At 42.1% G+C, this 17,088-nt stretch overlaps 1 protein-coding gene across 4 annotated transcripts in view; it reads right to left on the minus strand.

The window, feature by feature from the left end:
- rxraa (retinoid X receptor, alpha a) overlaps nt 1–17,088 on the minus strand; it is a 108,609-nt gene that overhangs the window by 16,849 nt on the left and 74,672 nt on the right. Inside the window, exons 4-6 of one of the 4 annotated variants that reach the window (XM_053478230.1) lie at nt 8,423–8,573; nt 8,136–8,315; nt 4,584–4,753 (exon numbers count right to left, since the gene is read on the minus strand). In XM_053478230.1, coding sequence (XP_053334205.1) covers nt 4,584–4,753; nt 8,136–8,315; nt 8,423–8,573 — 501 coding nt within the window. Of the gene's footprint in view, nt 1–4,583; nt 4,769–8,135; nt 8,316–8,422; nt 8,583–17,088 lie in introns of all 4 variants that reach the window. The other 3 variants (XM_053478228.1, XM_053478229.1, XM_053478227.1) reach the window with 3 other exon arrangements.

Consider the following 17,088-nt stretch of genomic DNA (forward strand, 5'->3'; position numbering starts at 1 on the left):
CATCACGTTGTATGTATCTAACATAGCTCCGTTTTTTACTGTTGATTTTTTTTTTAAACAATTTTTTTGCGACTTCAATAAGTGTTTAAGTGGTAAATGGTTCTTAACCAAGTTTCAGTAATTTCAAATCCCCTGAGTTGTTTTCTTTGCAAGATGCAGCCTGATAATTTGACCCTCCTGAAACTTTTTTTTTCCCAACACGAGACAAGTGAATCATGAAGACTCAAGTCAGACTAATGGAATATTTTACTCCATTTAAAAGTACCTACTGAGAATAACAATCCGAGCTGGACAGCTCATAAGGAAGCAACACACTGAACACCCTTTCTCGGCTAAACGGAGGCTTGTTACTGACGCCTGTTGAACACCTGATCTAGGTCACCATGAGCTAAACCCAGTTTATTCATCTCAGCCCAACCTCATAATTAGATGCATTCAAAGACGAGGCCTTGTGATTAATTAACATATGGAACAGTAGCTCCTAAAAGAGCACAAAAAGGAGAACGAGACCAAATAAGCAAGAGAGCAGAGGAGAATGAGTCAACGTTTCATTTCACTCTGCCTGTCAAGAGCTTGGATACCACATGGGACCAGACGTCCCGGCTCATCTAAAATAGCTCACGCTGTCGTGCTTCATTGTTTATTTGAACAATTTTCTCTTTCACAAGCCATCATCTGTAGCAGAGATAAACAAATCCATTGTGCAGGGTAGAGCAAACCTGCCTGCATTCTGAAGCCCTGTTTCTAGTGAGACTGTGTCTTCATCAACAAGCCTGTGATGGAGTGCTTTCTTGTGTCAGCTTTCCCAGAGGCAGTTCTCCTCCCTCTCCATCTCCCCAATGTCACCCGCTATTGCTCATATATTCTCATAGTCCAAAAATAAACCCCATTTACTCAAATAACCACTGCCTTTCGCTTTCAGGACTATCCCTAAAGAAGCTCCCAGACTCTCTCCCTCTATCTCACTAAGCACTGCCCTGTCTCGCAAAATACACTTCCCAGATGTGTGTATATCTGTGCAAAAGCAAGCCATGCAAATCTGCATTTAAATTGGAGTCTTGTGGTGAGAACACGCTGGAGATCACCATCAACATGTTCTAGATAAAAATAACAAGCTGTTTTAATCACAGCCCCTAAGCTGAGGGTAAAGACTCAACCAGCAGACCTAAACAGAACCTTGAACAACATAAAATAAAACACCTCTGGATGTGCTGTTAAGGACAGACATGTGGTTTGATGTGAAGCAGGGTTACTGTAGCCACCTTAAAATTGATAATTTTCTTAAACAGAATGTCCTGAAGTGTTTTATTCCACTTAAACCCCAGCAATTTGTCAATAATGACCATTATTTATACAAGGCGAACATAAAGGTGCCATATATTACTATTATTAACTCTCTTTATTTCAGTCCTCCTTCGAACATGCTGTTTCAGTGTTTATGTAAATGAGCTACTGCAGTGCCACGCCCCTCCAGCGTACAAAAGAGCTGAACAATAAGCAAAGGGAGTTGGGGGGGGGTCTTCTTATTTCAGGCCATGTAAAATAAACACATGATCTGAAAGTCCAAAAATGACTAGAAAGTTAGTTGGTTTACAGTTTCTTAGGTTTAAATTGGGTAGAACTGCTTGATCTGTGTGCTGCACCTTTATGCGCTTACCGGCCAGCTCCGACGCGCTTATCCGACCGGGAGAGAAACACATGCACGCACATGATAGTGTTCTCTAGGTTATTCCCAGAGACGTTCCTATTCTACATTACGTGCCAGTTTGTATCACGTACATCTGTTACATCAAAGAACATAAATCGTTTAACATCTTCTGGTGAAAATCCCGGGAAACAAAGACAGGAAGTTGTGTAGATATCCGGAGACAGATGAACCATGGGAAGTTCGACCTTATAAGGAACAAGGAGGAAGAGGCGGAAGAAAGAAGAAGCTAAGGAGATTTAAGACTTCTAGGAGAAATGTGAGACATTGGCCAAAAGCTAACCCAGCTGTAAACAACAAAGTGTTGTAATTCTGGAACTGGAGACTCCTTGCAAAAAAAAAGCAAATAAAAACATCTCTTTACACCAAACTTTACCATGATCAATATTTATGTGTCTCTTTTAAAGTATGTTCAACGTTGTTCAATCAAACCATCCATTGTGCCATTAGGGACCTCATGCGATAAAGACACTCCACCCTGGAGATATATCCATTGTTTCCATGGCAGTTAACTAAGGGGTCGGGTTTTTGCCATTGTCACTCACATTCACACACTAGGCCAATTTGGGAATGCCGATTAGCCTAATCTGCATGTCTTGGAGTGTGTGAGGAAACCGAAGTACCTGCATTAAACCCACCCCGGAGGTGCAAGGCGACTGTACCACACCACCGTCTTGCCATGTTATAACAGATAAAGTACAGCTAATAAAAACGTCCAAGGATTCCTTGAGTAACTCGAGTAATTCGATTTTAAAAAATGATTGAGTGCCTCGAAGCTTCTTTTAATTCATTTTAAAAGCTTACGTTATGTTTTTGCACAATTATTTGTTTGGAGTGACACAGCACACTTCCGGATGCAAGCGCTTACGTCACCCACAAAGCGGAAGGAGACACAAACAGTTAGCTGCGTATTGATTTGATGGAGCGTTCTGTTGCGGGCTGCAAAATAGAAGGGAGCGATAAAAATATCAGCGAGCCAAGAGAAGAAGAAACCAGCAAGAGAAAACGACAGAAATTGTCAGTAAAGGCTTATGTGTTATGCCCGAGCTGTAAATTTAGAAACTTTTAGTTCTGAAAGTTTAGTTGCACAACTTAGTGTTTTTGTTTTTTTAGTTTTTGCATCTGAGAAAAGGCTTTAAAATAAGAATGTATGGCACTGTAATGCACTTAATTCATCTCAGTCACCTTTAAACTATTCCTGGTATTGTGAATAATGACAATCCTGTATGCATTTAAAAAAAATCTTGGTTTCTCTTATATATTTTACATTGCTGTTTAATTAAGCAAAAGTTACTCGATTCAAAAATTTGAAGATTAATCGATTACTAAAATATTCGATAGCTACAGGCCTTCAGATACAGATACAGTAACACTTTTGAAGAAGTGTATTAACATAAAACCAAGGTAAGAATTAGAGTCGTAACCATTCAAATCATAATTGCTGTTAAAGAAATTAATCAACACCTTCTGACCAGACAAAAACCTGTGGAATCAGACTCTTTTGTCATTTGAATAACTTTTCTTTCTCGTGAAGCCATAATTCTTTTTGGGGGTTTTTTAATCGATGAAATGAGGTACAAATCCAACAGAAGTAAAGCTAACCAGCTCCCTGTGGAGCTCGCATAACACGTTGCTCCAAAGCCAGCGCAGAAATCCAATATTACAAGATCTACCCACATGAAGAAACATCTAAGAGGAACGATAAATCGTAGTGACAGGTGTATAATGCCAGACCAGCATTCAGATCTGTGATTTACACGGCAGTTACTTGAGAACGCTTAGACTAGACTTTTAAAGTTCCCTTCGAAGTATGACATGCTGATCAACAGGATAAACTCAATTCCTCACACGGAAAAAAAAAATAACAAAAGAGGTCATAACCAGACCCTGTAGATTAAACGAAGCGAGTGGGAGTAACGGATGGGAAGACAAGATATTTCAAATATTCCTATAGACGTTCCCACCGAATCTGAATGTTTTTTCAGGCGTGTGGCGCCTTGAAGAACCGCATACTGGACACTAACGTGTCTGGTCTGCTCACCATCCCCATTTTTTAATCTGGGGGATAAAAATACTTTAGCTCACGGCTTCGAAAAACCGTGTGATGTACTACCAAAACTAATCTCCACTTTAAAATCGTACAAAACACACTATTCCAACATCATCACCTTTTTACCTCCTCAGCCTTTATTGCATCGTTTTGTTCTTTGCTTTTTGATGTATACATGTTTTTTCAACATGTTTGAACCAAAACTTTTGCCTGTGTTTTATTTTATCGGCTTTAGTCATAAAGAATAACAAATAAAATGAGACGTAAAGACAAAATAGTCCGACTAAAATAGAATTAGGACAAAACAAAGCTACATAAAATACACTGCCTGGACTAAATAAGGCGGCGTTGGTGGTTTAGTGGTTAGCACTGTCGTCTCGCACCTCCAAATTATGAGTTTGATAAATCCTCCACCGTCCCTAGTTGGTCTACACAGGTTACTAGGCGGATGGTTGGACAAAATAAAGTCGCCATTTCAAAAGGGACCAATTTGCTTCCCTAATGGCACGGCCGTAATCCAGGATTCAGATTATTAAAGAGTTCTGGGAGCATGAGGAATCATTTTCCAACTTGCATTAGATACCACAATAAGTGACATAATCAAAGCTAAAATAAAAAATGTTAAATTAGTGTGCGACTTTATTTATTTTTTGACCAGGCAGTGTATTTTGAAGGTCTTACAGTTTTATGCTTTATTAAAGATTATAGATGTGGTGCATTCATCCTCGATAACACTTTGATGAATTCCCTCACAAAGATGTTCATCACAAATACAAGTAAATTTGAATAAAATCCATGGACGCTTTCGCGGAATAGCTGCTAACTCACCGAATTGGACGGCACGCCCAGGTTGGTCTCGATGTACGTCTCGGTCTTGGGTTCGACGGCGAGTTCGGCCTCTAGGATCTTCTCCACCGGCATGTCCTCGTTGGCGCTGCTGCTTGACTCTACCTCGTTCTCGTTACGTTCCTTGGCTCGCTGGCGCTCCTCCTGAACGGCTGTATGCAAAAAAACTGGGTCCATTCAGTATTGCTGATTACGCTGATCAACTTCAGCACACACAAACACAAAAACAAATGAATAAACAAAAGGCTATCGAAAAATTCTGCACCTTTTTGATGGGACCAAGTTACCCAAATATTATACACTTTACGCAAATATCTACTAATTTACGCAAAATAAATAAGCAATGAGGACTTATTGCTTCTAACTTTACTAATTTTGTATCATCGTAACAATAATTCTAGTTCAATTAAAAAATGCTTACAGTCAACTCATTAAAAAAAGGCTTAAAGTTTTTTATGAGAGTCACTGCTAACAGGAACTTCTCAACAGGCAGAGACAACCAACATAATTTTACGATTTAAACCCTTTTCTAGGTAGCTGGAAAAGACCGCTCCATGCTTACAGCAAAAATGCTAATCAGCTCATTCAACCCTGTGCTTTTACCAAGCTGACACCATATGGCCTTGCCTTTTATTTGTGTAACGGTCCACAAAAGTCACTCAATCATCCTGGATGGGATGCCAATCCATCGCAGGGCACATATACACACATACGCATTCACATGATCATTCACACATTTTGCCCAATTTTTGGTTTTAAACGCCAGTTAGCTTAATCTGCATGTCTTTGGACTATGGGAGGAAGCCGGGGTACAGTACCTGGAGGAAACCCACCAAGCACGGGGAGAACATGCAAACTCCATGCACACAGACCAGAGGCAAGAATCGAACCCTGACCCCGGAGGTGCAAGGCGACAGTGATAAACACTAAGGCGACGTTAGCTTTCCAAATTCACAGGTCAGAGTTCACCTAGTAAGCCTACATAAAGGAAAAGTAAACACTAATCAAAGTAAATGTTTACCTAATGTTCTGCATTCTTTCACCGTCAGAGAAAATCTTTAAAAGGAGCTTTTCAGCTGCCTCCTGTATTGCAGTAGCAAAAGATAAAAAATCGCAAAGGATAAAAGAACTGTAGACGTTAACAGATCGTATTCTGCCTGGAGGAAAAAAATATTAAACATTGGGTAGTGACATCGCTGGCCCTAGCTTCCGATTCACACTTTCATGGACGCGTCAGAAGCAGACTGACAGCATAAGGCACGGTGGAGTGTTTTGCTTGTAACGGTGTTTAGTTTAATGGATCAGGCATTTCATGCGCTCGAGCAGACCAACAGAAAGTGGTTAGAGTGCTGAGCAGACACTCTGTCTAACTGTGGCCAAGGCTGAACTAACCGCACTTCAGGCCTCAAATTGTTCCGGGAACGTCTTCCTGTCTTTCTGTTTCTGCATGTGTGGTACTCTGTTCATCCAAGAACCCTCTCCTGATATGGCCCCCATTCTGCGCATATGTGGAAACCCACACATGCCACACACATTCGAGGTTTGCTTTCATCCTGTGCTATTTCCTCGCCGCTGAATCACAGTAGTGGCTTGGTGAAGGGGTCCTCGGGGCAGGAGGGGGGGGGGGTAAAGGGGGCCCCACTTTTACCAGAAACTGCTGTCTGCTTCTGGAGGTCAGCCCAAGGGTAGAATACTTCTCGAGGAGTCAGCGAGAGGTGAGGCGCCCTGAAATCACGTTAGCTTTATTTCCTTCGGAGAAGAAGGAGAGCATAAATTCATTTAATCCTGTTTTCCTGCAGTTTCGCTCAGCCCTTTTTTTCGGGGTTGGCGCGGCCCTGCCTAGGGCTACGGGGGGGGGGGGGGGGGGGGGGGGGGGTTTAGGGCTTATGGGCTGTTCAAGCAAACCAAATGGGATATCGGATGCGCGTGGGTCAAGCAAGGCCCACCGCGTATAAGCATTTCTAATTCACGTTGCGGCAGTGTGCATAAGATCCAGCAGGTAAACAGCACGCAGTTTGGAGTTGGAGTTGGAGGTGTGAGTAGAAATTCAAGCTACAAGAAATAAACAGCATGCTCCATTTCTTTCTTCTTCTTCTTCGAGGAATCCAAAAACCCGCATGAAATTAATGCTAAACGAAACAGTTTAGTCAGCAGGGTACGTGTACAGATAAAGCTATAACATATTCGATTCATTGTCCGAACGGGAGAAGAGCTCTCGGATTAGAACCCGTCAAAAGGCATTACCCCAAAGGAAGAAGTGAAGCTTTCTGAAGTGAAACTGGCGCTGATGAAGTCTTACATCTCGTACTCTAGGGAAGGACTGTGACTAACGTACTAAAAGTGCTAATGTCGTCTTACATAGGGGTGAAGACATTTTCTCTCCGTCTCTCTCCTCCCTTGGACTTGAACTCCGATTCCGTGCTCTCTCTCTCTCTCTCTTGCCTTGGGTCTGATTTGGATAGGCTGGAGAATATAGGATTCACGGTTCATGGTTTCAGAAGAAGAACTTCTGAAATACTTCACTCTTTTTTTTCCCCCCATTTTTTTTCAAACAGCAGAAGAATCATCTTCATACAGTATATCATCCTTGGAACATCATCTCATTGCTCCTGTCCATTCCGACCCCTTGTTTCCCTTTTCCACCCCTGTCCTCGGTTTAAAGGACCTGTTATGTAATTTCAGGAACTGTCCCTTGAGTTCTACTACTAACCATAACAAAGCTGTTCCACCACCAGGAACCAAAAAATGAGTAACACAAGCAAGTTTTTGTCATGGTCAACCCTGACCTTATAAACTTTCTAGAGTGCAGCATGCATATTTATACTTCCTTGCGGCGTAGTATCATTTCGAGCTACTGGTTTTTCTTTTCTTTCAGCCCTGAAATTAGTTCCACCACTACTTCCATGCATGTTTTTTTTATTCTTCCCCCAGACAATGAGGCACTATCCGGATCTGGATCTGTTTTAGTACTCCAAATATCCGTGTCCGTATCTAAATTTTGGTTTAAACCTGGAGTAGGTGTGCCTTGATTAAATAATTAAAAACAAACCCTCAAACAAAAAACAAAAAAAAAACCTGAATGCAATTCCCCTTGCAAGCAGCAGAGGGCACTAAAAAAAGACAAAATGCACTTTTAAAGACCAAGGATAACCTATGACAACCTCCAGAGTTCAGTATGGATGCTTATCACAGTAACACAAGCCTCCTGTGTAGTCCCGCTCACATATCACAGCTGCTGAATCAGAAGACCGCGTGTCTATCGACGCACTAATTAAGAGTCTGATCTCGTCAAAGTCCAAGGTCGTTGAATGTTTAATCACTGCCATGCATCAACTTGGAAGTTTTCCAGTGGAGTCAGCTAGCGGTGAACGACTGCAACCCACATCGATATCTCACTGTACAACCCAGCAACCACAATAACGGCGTTCCTATTAGTTTAAGTTGCAGAGAAGGGATACGTCTAAGCTCTGTATTAAAATATAAAAGAGGAAAAGGCCTCTCCTCTATTTCTGTCCTCTCTGTAATCTGCTGTACCTTCTCTCTTCATGCCCATAGCCAGGCATTTCTGATAGCGGCAGTACTGACAGCGGTTCCGCTGCCGCTTGTCGATCACGCAGTCCTTGTTGTCTCTGCAGGTGTAGGTCAGGTCCTTCCGTACGGTTCTCTTAAAGAACCCCTTGCACCCCTCACAGCTGTAGACGCCGTAGTGTTTACCTGAAGACACAGAAAATCCGTCAATCTAGCACGGCATGGGAAAACATGGGACGCAAAATCACGCAATGTTCTAAATAGTATTTAGCCATTTTCATGTTTGCACGTACCAGAGGAGCGATCTCCGCAGATAGCACAGATGTGTTTGGTGAGAGACAGAGGCGTCCCCGAGGACTGCGCTGGCACCTTCATCATGCCGTTGATGCCCACTGGCGGCTTGATGTCCTCCGAGCTGCTGACGGAGTTCATCGGCGAGTTCAACTGTAACATATATACGCACAAAAACAACAAAAACCTGTTTAGATACACTCTTAAAAGGAATTTTGGGACATCTAAGGCTTCTCCGATTTATTTAGGAGTTCTTAATGTAACAGATCATGGTGAAGAACCTTCAACTTTAATGGTTTCTGGATCTAACCTTGTTTGAAGAGTTTAGATACTTGTAAAGGCCAGCCAGGTGTTGATACACACACATGATACTTTAAGAGGTTTTAAAGATGCACGATATATCTTGCAATAGAAAAAAGTTCATCAAGAGCTCTATTTAAAGGGTCTACCAGGTTTTACATCAGAAATATGTAAGAATATTAGCTGTATTATGGTATTTCTTTAGACAGGAACAGGTTTTTAAAGATAGTCATGCATATACAAGCCCATGCCGAACCTTTATCAATCAGAAGGAACTAATGGAAACACGGTAGGTGTGGCATGGTGTTGAATGTCCTAGTGGTACCCCAGAAAGACCATGTGGGCAACTTAAAACTATCCATCCAAATCAGGAAGATGCTGCTCTCATTTGCTGTAACGTAACTCTCATAGTCTTATGGCAATCCAAAAAAAAGATCAGGAATTTAGACTTAAGAATTAAACAAATCTTTTTCTTTTTTTTGCCCCACAATTTCCTTACTTATTTATTCGTAGCCAATTTCCATCTGTCTCTCTCCTATTAAGGTGAAGACTAGAACATGCTTCCTCTGAGATGCGAGATGCCAGCTGACGAATTATTTTCAAACTGCTGCTCACGCACAGTTGGCGACGGTGTAACATGCTCAGAGGACAGTGCTATCCGCTCTTCTGTCTTCAGAGCTCACAGACACGAATGATTGGCTAATATTGCCACGATTGATGCGTAAATCAAACCCCGATTTGAGCGCCGATTTACAGGGCGAACGTGGTTCCACTCGGGAACTGTCAAAGAAAGATATGTTTGGGCTGAGGTCACATATCCCTATACACTACCAGTTAAAAAGTTTGGACACACCATCTAATTCCATGATCTTTCCTGATTTTTATTTCTTTCTACTGGTTGAATTCGTCCTTTCGGTGATTTCTCAGGCTGGTAACTCTCTTCGGCAGCAGAGGTGAGTTTTGGTCTTGCTTTCCTGGAAAGGTCTTCATGAGAGCCAGTTTCATCATGGTGCTTAATGGGTTTTGCAAATGCACATGACACAATACTGTTCTTGCAAGAACTGTTCCAGAACAGCTGACCTTCGTGTCTTAAAATAATAACTGACTGTTGTTGTTGTTGTTACATCATTTCCGAATTCCGTACGTGTTATTTCATAGTTTTGTTCCAAACTGTAAATTCAACTTAAACTTAAAATGAGACACTCTCAAAGAACTTAAAACCACAAAAGCCTACTGGATCTTACCGTTCGTTATACGATAAATAACTTATTGCTCCTTGCTGAGATAAACCTCTCTCATAGTGCTGCATGTTAAAGATGCATTCAATGCAGCCAAGTCTATTTAAACAGTTGATCATCAGTATAAACTAGAACGAATCAGTCCAAAATGAGACGCTGTGTGTCGACAGATATAATGGAAGGATACTTTCTCGCTAATTACATTCTAGCTAATAACTAACCATTCCCAGCTAAAATAACATACTTAATATACTGCTTTCCATTTCGCTGCTGTCCAGCATGTACAGAAACAACGCAGCCTGTGAATGTCGGTCTTTGATTGAGTTTGGAAGACACATGGAGATTCTCATGTGATTAAAGCAGATCCGTTTGGGACGAGCTCACATGGCTTCTCTGTTCATCTCCCTCGCTTCCATCCTCTCTCTCTTTCTAGAAAAGAGTAAACCCGAGCCTTATTTATTCTCATTCAACACTGCCAGTGCAAATATTCTCTGGTAGGATAGCTGCAATAAAATATTGAACAGGACAGTGAAATAAAGACAGTGTCTTTTGTGTTTCCTTTTTTTTTTCTTATTGCGAAAATACACCCATGCCAAAAATGTGCCGGAGTGAACTCAACTAGACACAGAGGGAGATTTGTTCATACATGAATATCCTGAAATGAGGCCTATGGCGTTCCGCATGGATTTACAAGCGCGTGAGAGGGAGGTCCAACCTACAATCAACAGCAATTCATCATTTTCCAATCACTGATCATCACCACCCAAACACTTCCAGCACTCACGGTGCATTAATAAAAAGTTTTTTATTTTATTTTATTTTTTTATTATCCAACATTTACTGAGAAGCAAAAATCAGACTGAAATGTGATGCATTGCCAGCGCTATCAGGCGCTACACTGACGTCCAAAATCCACAACAGAAAACAAGCAAAATATGTTACGCGCTACTTGGATGAAAATGTGAGATGCTCTGGGTCTGGGGATTTGGGATTTGGCTGACTGAGACACAGATAGAGAGAGAGTGTGTCAGGAAAGATCCTCGTGAGGGGATGCACGAGACTGAGCAGGGGGATCTGTGTGCAGATGTCTTCTGTACTTAATGAGATGTGATAATTCACCGAAAGATACACATCAAACCTCTAAATAACGCTGAGTCACTGAACGCACGTTCGTCACTAGAAATATTTTCCTCTTGCTCAACATATTTGTAGTTTGATATATTAATAGGTTTTGCCTTTTATCGACCGATAAAGCGCTGAGTTGAATACCTTGTGTACTGATAGGAAAATCTAGCATCTCATGTAAAATACTCTGTAACCATAACGTCGCTTCTACCCAGGGATAAAGGTAATCAACTTCACTACCTTGATTACTAGTTTATTTTAATTACGAGGGGGCATTCAGGTTGATTAACAGAATAACAGTTATGAAAATAAAAACACCCTTTATGTCTCTGTTTCACTAGTGCTTGGATCCCATCATGGTTAGAAAGGTTTTCTCAGTACGATCGGAGTGCCTGCTTCACATCTGGTTCGTAAGGAGGTCAGGACTGTATGGGGGACGTGCAACAACGCCTAGCCAAGTTCCTGTAATGTGCAAGTGGTGTTGGTGAATGATTGTGTGTACAGTTATCAGACACAGATGCGTCTCTCCCACACGTTATCCATTGATTTTCAAGGATCTGGTGTTCCACTCGCTGATGGCTTATGGGAACGACTGCAGTAAGCTCTGAGAGACCTCAGCCGGGATCGTCATCACAGCTTTCTATAAAATGTTTTCAACATTCAAATGTTTTACTGCAACTAAGAGTTTCTCGCCTGTTTCACAACAAAGTCCTGGTTTAGAAAGTCCAAGTTCTAAAATTGTGATGTTGGAATATTCCCCCCCTAATATAGTCGTATCCAATTCTTCCCCATCACTAGGGGTCTCCCAAATTTTACATTTAGGGATTTGGCAGACGCTCTTATCCAGAGCGACTGACATTTTCATCTTATTACACATCTGAGCAGTTGAGCGTTAAGGGCCTTGCTCAAGGGCCCAACAGTGGCAACTTGGTGGTTGTGGGGTTTGAACCTGGGATCTTCCGAACCGTAGTCCAATGCCTTAACCACTGAGCTACCCCTGGCCGTAAAAATTAAGCTTCTACGACCATTTAGTCGAAAGGGCCGAAGACTGTCATGTGTTTACTCGTGACGCCAGCCAACCGCATCTTTTCGAACTCGCTTGCTCACACACAGGGGGCGGCGCTTTCCGCTCCTTCCGCCCGCATGATCTCACAGACGCACCTGATTGGCTGTAGAGCCGTGACTAATGTGGGAGCACTAAGTACTGTACCTCTCATCCCTCCCCTCTGGGAGAGCTCGGCCAATCAGCTCTCTCTAGACCTCCGGCTGCGAGAGGTTACAGCATCACCCGGGAATCAAACTCGCGATCTCCAAATGATAGGGCGAGCACTTTACCACTGCGCCACTGGAGACAGTCACACGACAGCCACTAAGCAGGCAGGGTAAAGTCTTCCTCCAAGATCACACCAGATCTTCCCGAGCCACTGCTGGGGGCATCACTTCCTTTGTGGGGAAGTACACAGACCAGAGGTAACCTTTAGATGACCCCCAACCCCGGAGGTGCAATGCAACAGTGTTAACCACTAAGCAAACATCAGGCTGAAATGCGCCCTTACAGTGTTTATGATTATGAATCCATTAACATGATGTGTATCGAACAGAACTCAAGCTGTGAAGGTGCTAACAGCGAGAGAGGCAAGACAGCTCAGGTCAAGACCCCATTTGGAGGAAAAGGACCCCCGTCACTCATCAGTTAACGCTTGGCCGATGTGTTGACGTGAGTGTTAGTGACGGCTGCGTAGTGTCAGATGGCCAGAGGGCACTCGCAGACGAGACACACCAAAATAAGACAGGCGTGTATATATATATATATATATATATATAGTTTTTTTTTTGCAAACTTCATCTTATTGTGTCTCATATTAGACTTCCTTTTATGGATATGTTCCATCAGTTAGTTTTCATCTTCATTCATTTTAGGTCTGCTTGGTGCCTTTATGTGTTCATAATTATTGGCACCTTTTAAGAAGGAAAAAGTTAAGGTACTTAACTAATACACTAAGGGCATTCATGGCTCAGTGCCTGCCATGCAGAAGGCCTGGGTTTGATTCCCAGCCAGTGGATACAGGGCATCCTTGGTGCCAGTCCCAAGCCTGAATAGAATGGGAAGTTTGTGTCAGGAAGGGCATCCGAAATAAAACCTGTGCCAAGCTGTATGCGGGTCAGATGGTCTGCTTTGGCATCAAGCCCTTGATGGGAGCAGCCGGAAGAACAACAACGTTTAACTAATACACACACAAAAAAAATTGTGAGTGGGTGGTGAAATAAAACCACAATGTTTTAAAAAATGCAACCATCCGTAAGAAATTCCATTAAAGACTGACTTGGACAAATGAAATATGGATATAAAGGTACATAAAAAAGTTGACCAATAACAACTAGTTTCCGCATCTATAACGATAAGCGATTAGAACCGTGTATTAAAGACAATATGAGTGTGTTGAGAGTTTGCATACATGACCCCAAAGTCCCCATAAAACACTGAGGTCTCTCACCGATGCTCTGAGGCTGTTTAACAGCTAATGCTTCAGAGGCTCTTGTGAAGATTGATGACGACAAAGTACCACCATATTTTAGTCCAAATCCTGCTTGCCAAAAAAACTCGGCCATATATTTCTCTCTCCCTACAAGAGAATGACCCCGAACAGCACAGATCTGTCTCCGGGACGATCCGTAATGACCGTCTCGGTCGCTCACTGGAGACAAGCCTGAGAATACAGACGGGTTTAAAATGCTGTGAGTGGAGGAGTGGACCGTGATCCTTTAATACTGTACGTGTCTCCCAACCTGTTAGAAATCCTTCTTTTTTCCTTTGCAGGGGCTTCACCTGATATAAACACACTTCCACTGATAGCATGTGTTTTTCATTTTGCATTGCGCTATTTCAGTCGAAGTCGTATGAGCTGTTACTACGGAGACAATAATCTCTTAGAACATTAAGTACTGACTGTCACATCTGGACAGAACTACTTGGACTATTGAACAGAAATGATGTCTGACCAATCAGATTCAAGCATTAAACGTATCACATAAACGTACTAAGAATGATATTTACTAGGAATGGGAAGCGCAAGGGATCACCTGATACGATATCATCACGATACCTAGGGTCTGATTTGATTTGTATTGCGATTCTGTAAATATCGCAATTTTATAAATATCCCGATTTAATATTATTATTAGTTTTTACAATTTGTTACAATGTTACACAAACCTAGCAGATTTGCTGGATTCACACAGGATGCTGTGCTTTGAATCCTGTATACTGGGTCGTGGGGGGTCTGAAGCCTATCTCAGGAGACTTAAGGCACGTGAACGGGGTGCCAATCCAACGCACATATACACACTCACACACACACTACGGGCAATCTGGGAACGCTAATTACCCTAATCTGCATGTCTTTGGACTGTGAAGTACCCGGAGGAAACCCAACAAGCACGGGTTAATGCAAACTCCATGCTTACAGACCTGGGGCGGAAATCGAACCCGGAACTTGGAGGTGCAAGGCGACAGTGCTAACCACGACGCCACTGTGCCGCCTGCAAACATACAGTATTTACGTTTAAAAAAATTATTATATAAAAAGAATAAAATTAGGAGTCTGTGTGGCGATACGTGAATCACTGAATCGATTTCCGTCACGTCTTAAATATTTACACAACACAACACACACTCCTCATTTAACCCCACAATACAGTCACTTTTACGTCTCACTAGACTAAACACACTCGCTACGCGACAGCAAGTGCAACTAGTTCAGAAAACTAATGAATTCATTAAATCTATGAAATAACACAGTGCTTGAGTAAAGTGTTAAAACAGCTTTATTTGACGCAATTCGTCTTACGGGACTTTATAATTATATTTACGCGAAACACACTCCGCCTTTAACAGCAAAAACAGAGCGGCTTTTACGTTTCACTAGACTAAACAGGTGCCTCGGCAATCCTACACTCATGCACACACACGCACACGCACACACACACACACACACACACACACACACACCACTTGACTGAATAATAACGACATTGATGCCTACATGCAGTCTGTAAACACACATGCACAAAAGTGAGACACACACACACACACACACGCGGTACAAGGCTGCTTTAAAGCCATCACCGGCTGTGCATCTCTCACTCACGTGGACGTTACATCCTGAAACTATGCATGATGTATCATCTCAGAAGGAGCTATTAACCTTGAGTAAAATGAAGGCTGATCAAGGCTATGCTAGCAGGATCACCAAGCTCCTGCGCGCTGCTGCGGGAAAGACATTAGCAAACATCGGGGAAGGGACAGACGTGATAAATCACGAGAGCGCTGCTTTACTTTACACGGCCCTTCAATGTAAGGAAAAGCACTTTCGGTTATGATGAGGTCCTGTCTTGTGAAACGGGCTCTATTAAACCTGCGCGCACGCACACACACACACACACACATAGACATTTTACACACCTGTCCTCTAACTGCGCTTCCATGCAGACTTCATCTCTCCGTCCCGTCCGTATCCTGGACTCGGTCTCTGTTCAGCCTATTTTCAGTTCACTTGCAACTCTATCTGCTTGGACTTAGTCTCTGTGGTGGGGCAGCAGGATTAAAAGGGCTCACTTCTGTTACTGCAAATAGATTAATCTCTCCCTTTGCCCCCGTACACGAACATGCACCCTTGTTTCTGGGGGTAGGATGGCTTTAAAATGCCCCTCTCCACAAACATACAGTACGTGTTCTAAGAAAACATCAATCGTCTCTACGTCCTAGCGTTAAGTACCTACACGGCATTTTCCTTGAGTCGGACACGACGTCACTCTGCTGATTGACTCTAGCCCGTGGCGGTGTCTCCATTAGCCGGTTGCTCAGCATCCCAGGGGTCAGAGGTCAAGGTTCACTCTGCTTAACAAGGTTTCACTCAAGCTGCTTAGCAATGACATCGGGAGCACAGAGTCTGACCTCGCCGCCGGAGAATGAAGACAGCCCGAGCATGCATAAGATTACTTAAAGATTACTTTTATTAATTCATTTGTGATACGACATGCTCTGAGCTCCTGCCTCTACAAAATGTAAACCTTTAATAAATTGAAGAGAGAAAAGAGAAAAGAGAAAAGAAGAGATCTTGTAGGTTTGCTTGGGCTAAATATGGCCAGAGTTAAAAATGTTGCAATGCTGCGGATGCTATCCTCATGGCAACACATGGAGGAAAAACAAATACAAAAGTAAGGAGAAGAGAGAGAGAGAAAGACAGAAAGAAAGAGAGAGAGAGAAGAAGAGAAGCAAAAGGAATTAAAAATAAAGAGAACGAAGCAAAAGAACGCAAAGAAACAGAAAGGAGGAGAAATAAAGAGAAAAATGAGAAAGAAAGAAAGAAAGAAAGAAGGAAACAGGAAGGGAGGACAAGATAAAAAATAATATATTACAAAGAAAAGAAATAAAGTTTGGATTTTAAAAAGTAAGAAAGATAGAAAGCAAAAAAAGGGAAAAATACAGAGGAAAAGAAAGAAAGTAAAAAAAGAGAAAAAAAAAGAAAATAAGAAAGAAAGAAAGGAAGGGAGGGAGAGAGGGAGGGAGGGAAGGAAGGACAAGATCAAGAAAAATATAAAGTAACAAAAAAAAGAAGGCCTGGATGTGAAAAAAAAGAGAAGAATTATAAAAAAAGAAAGGAAAAAGAAAAGAAATAAATGAGACGATAAAATGCAAAAGAAAAAAACAAAGAGAATTAAAGAATGAAGGCATTAAACATAATGCAGGGTTCCAGACTTTAAAGCAATTTCTAGAAGTAAACTTGGAGTAGTTCAGTCTGTGCTAAAGTCATTGATATTCACACAGCACTGCGTCTCTGTCTCACACACACACACACACACACACACACATTCTACTGATAACTCGGTGAAAGTCTCCACTAGTTCTCAGCACTTTCCTTAGTTCAGTGCGAGAGTTCAGTCGAGGCGCTAAATCTCCTGATCTCTATTAAATAGGCGACTCATTGCAGTGTCCCGGCACGACC

Source organism: Clarias gariepinus, chromosome 19 (assembly GCF_024256425.1).
Source record: "Clarias gariepinus isolate MV-2021 ecotype Netherlands chromosome 19, CGAR_prim_01v2, whole genome shotgun sequence".
Lineage (NCBI taxonomy): Eukaryota > Metazoa > Chordata > Actinopteri > Siluriformes > Clariidae > Clarias > Clarias gariepinus.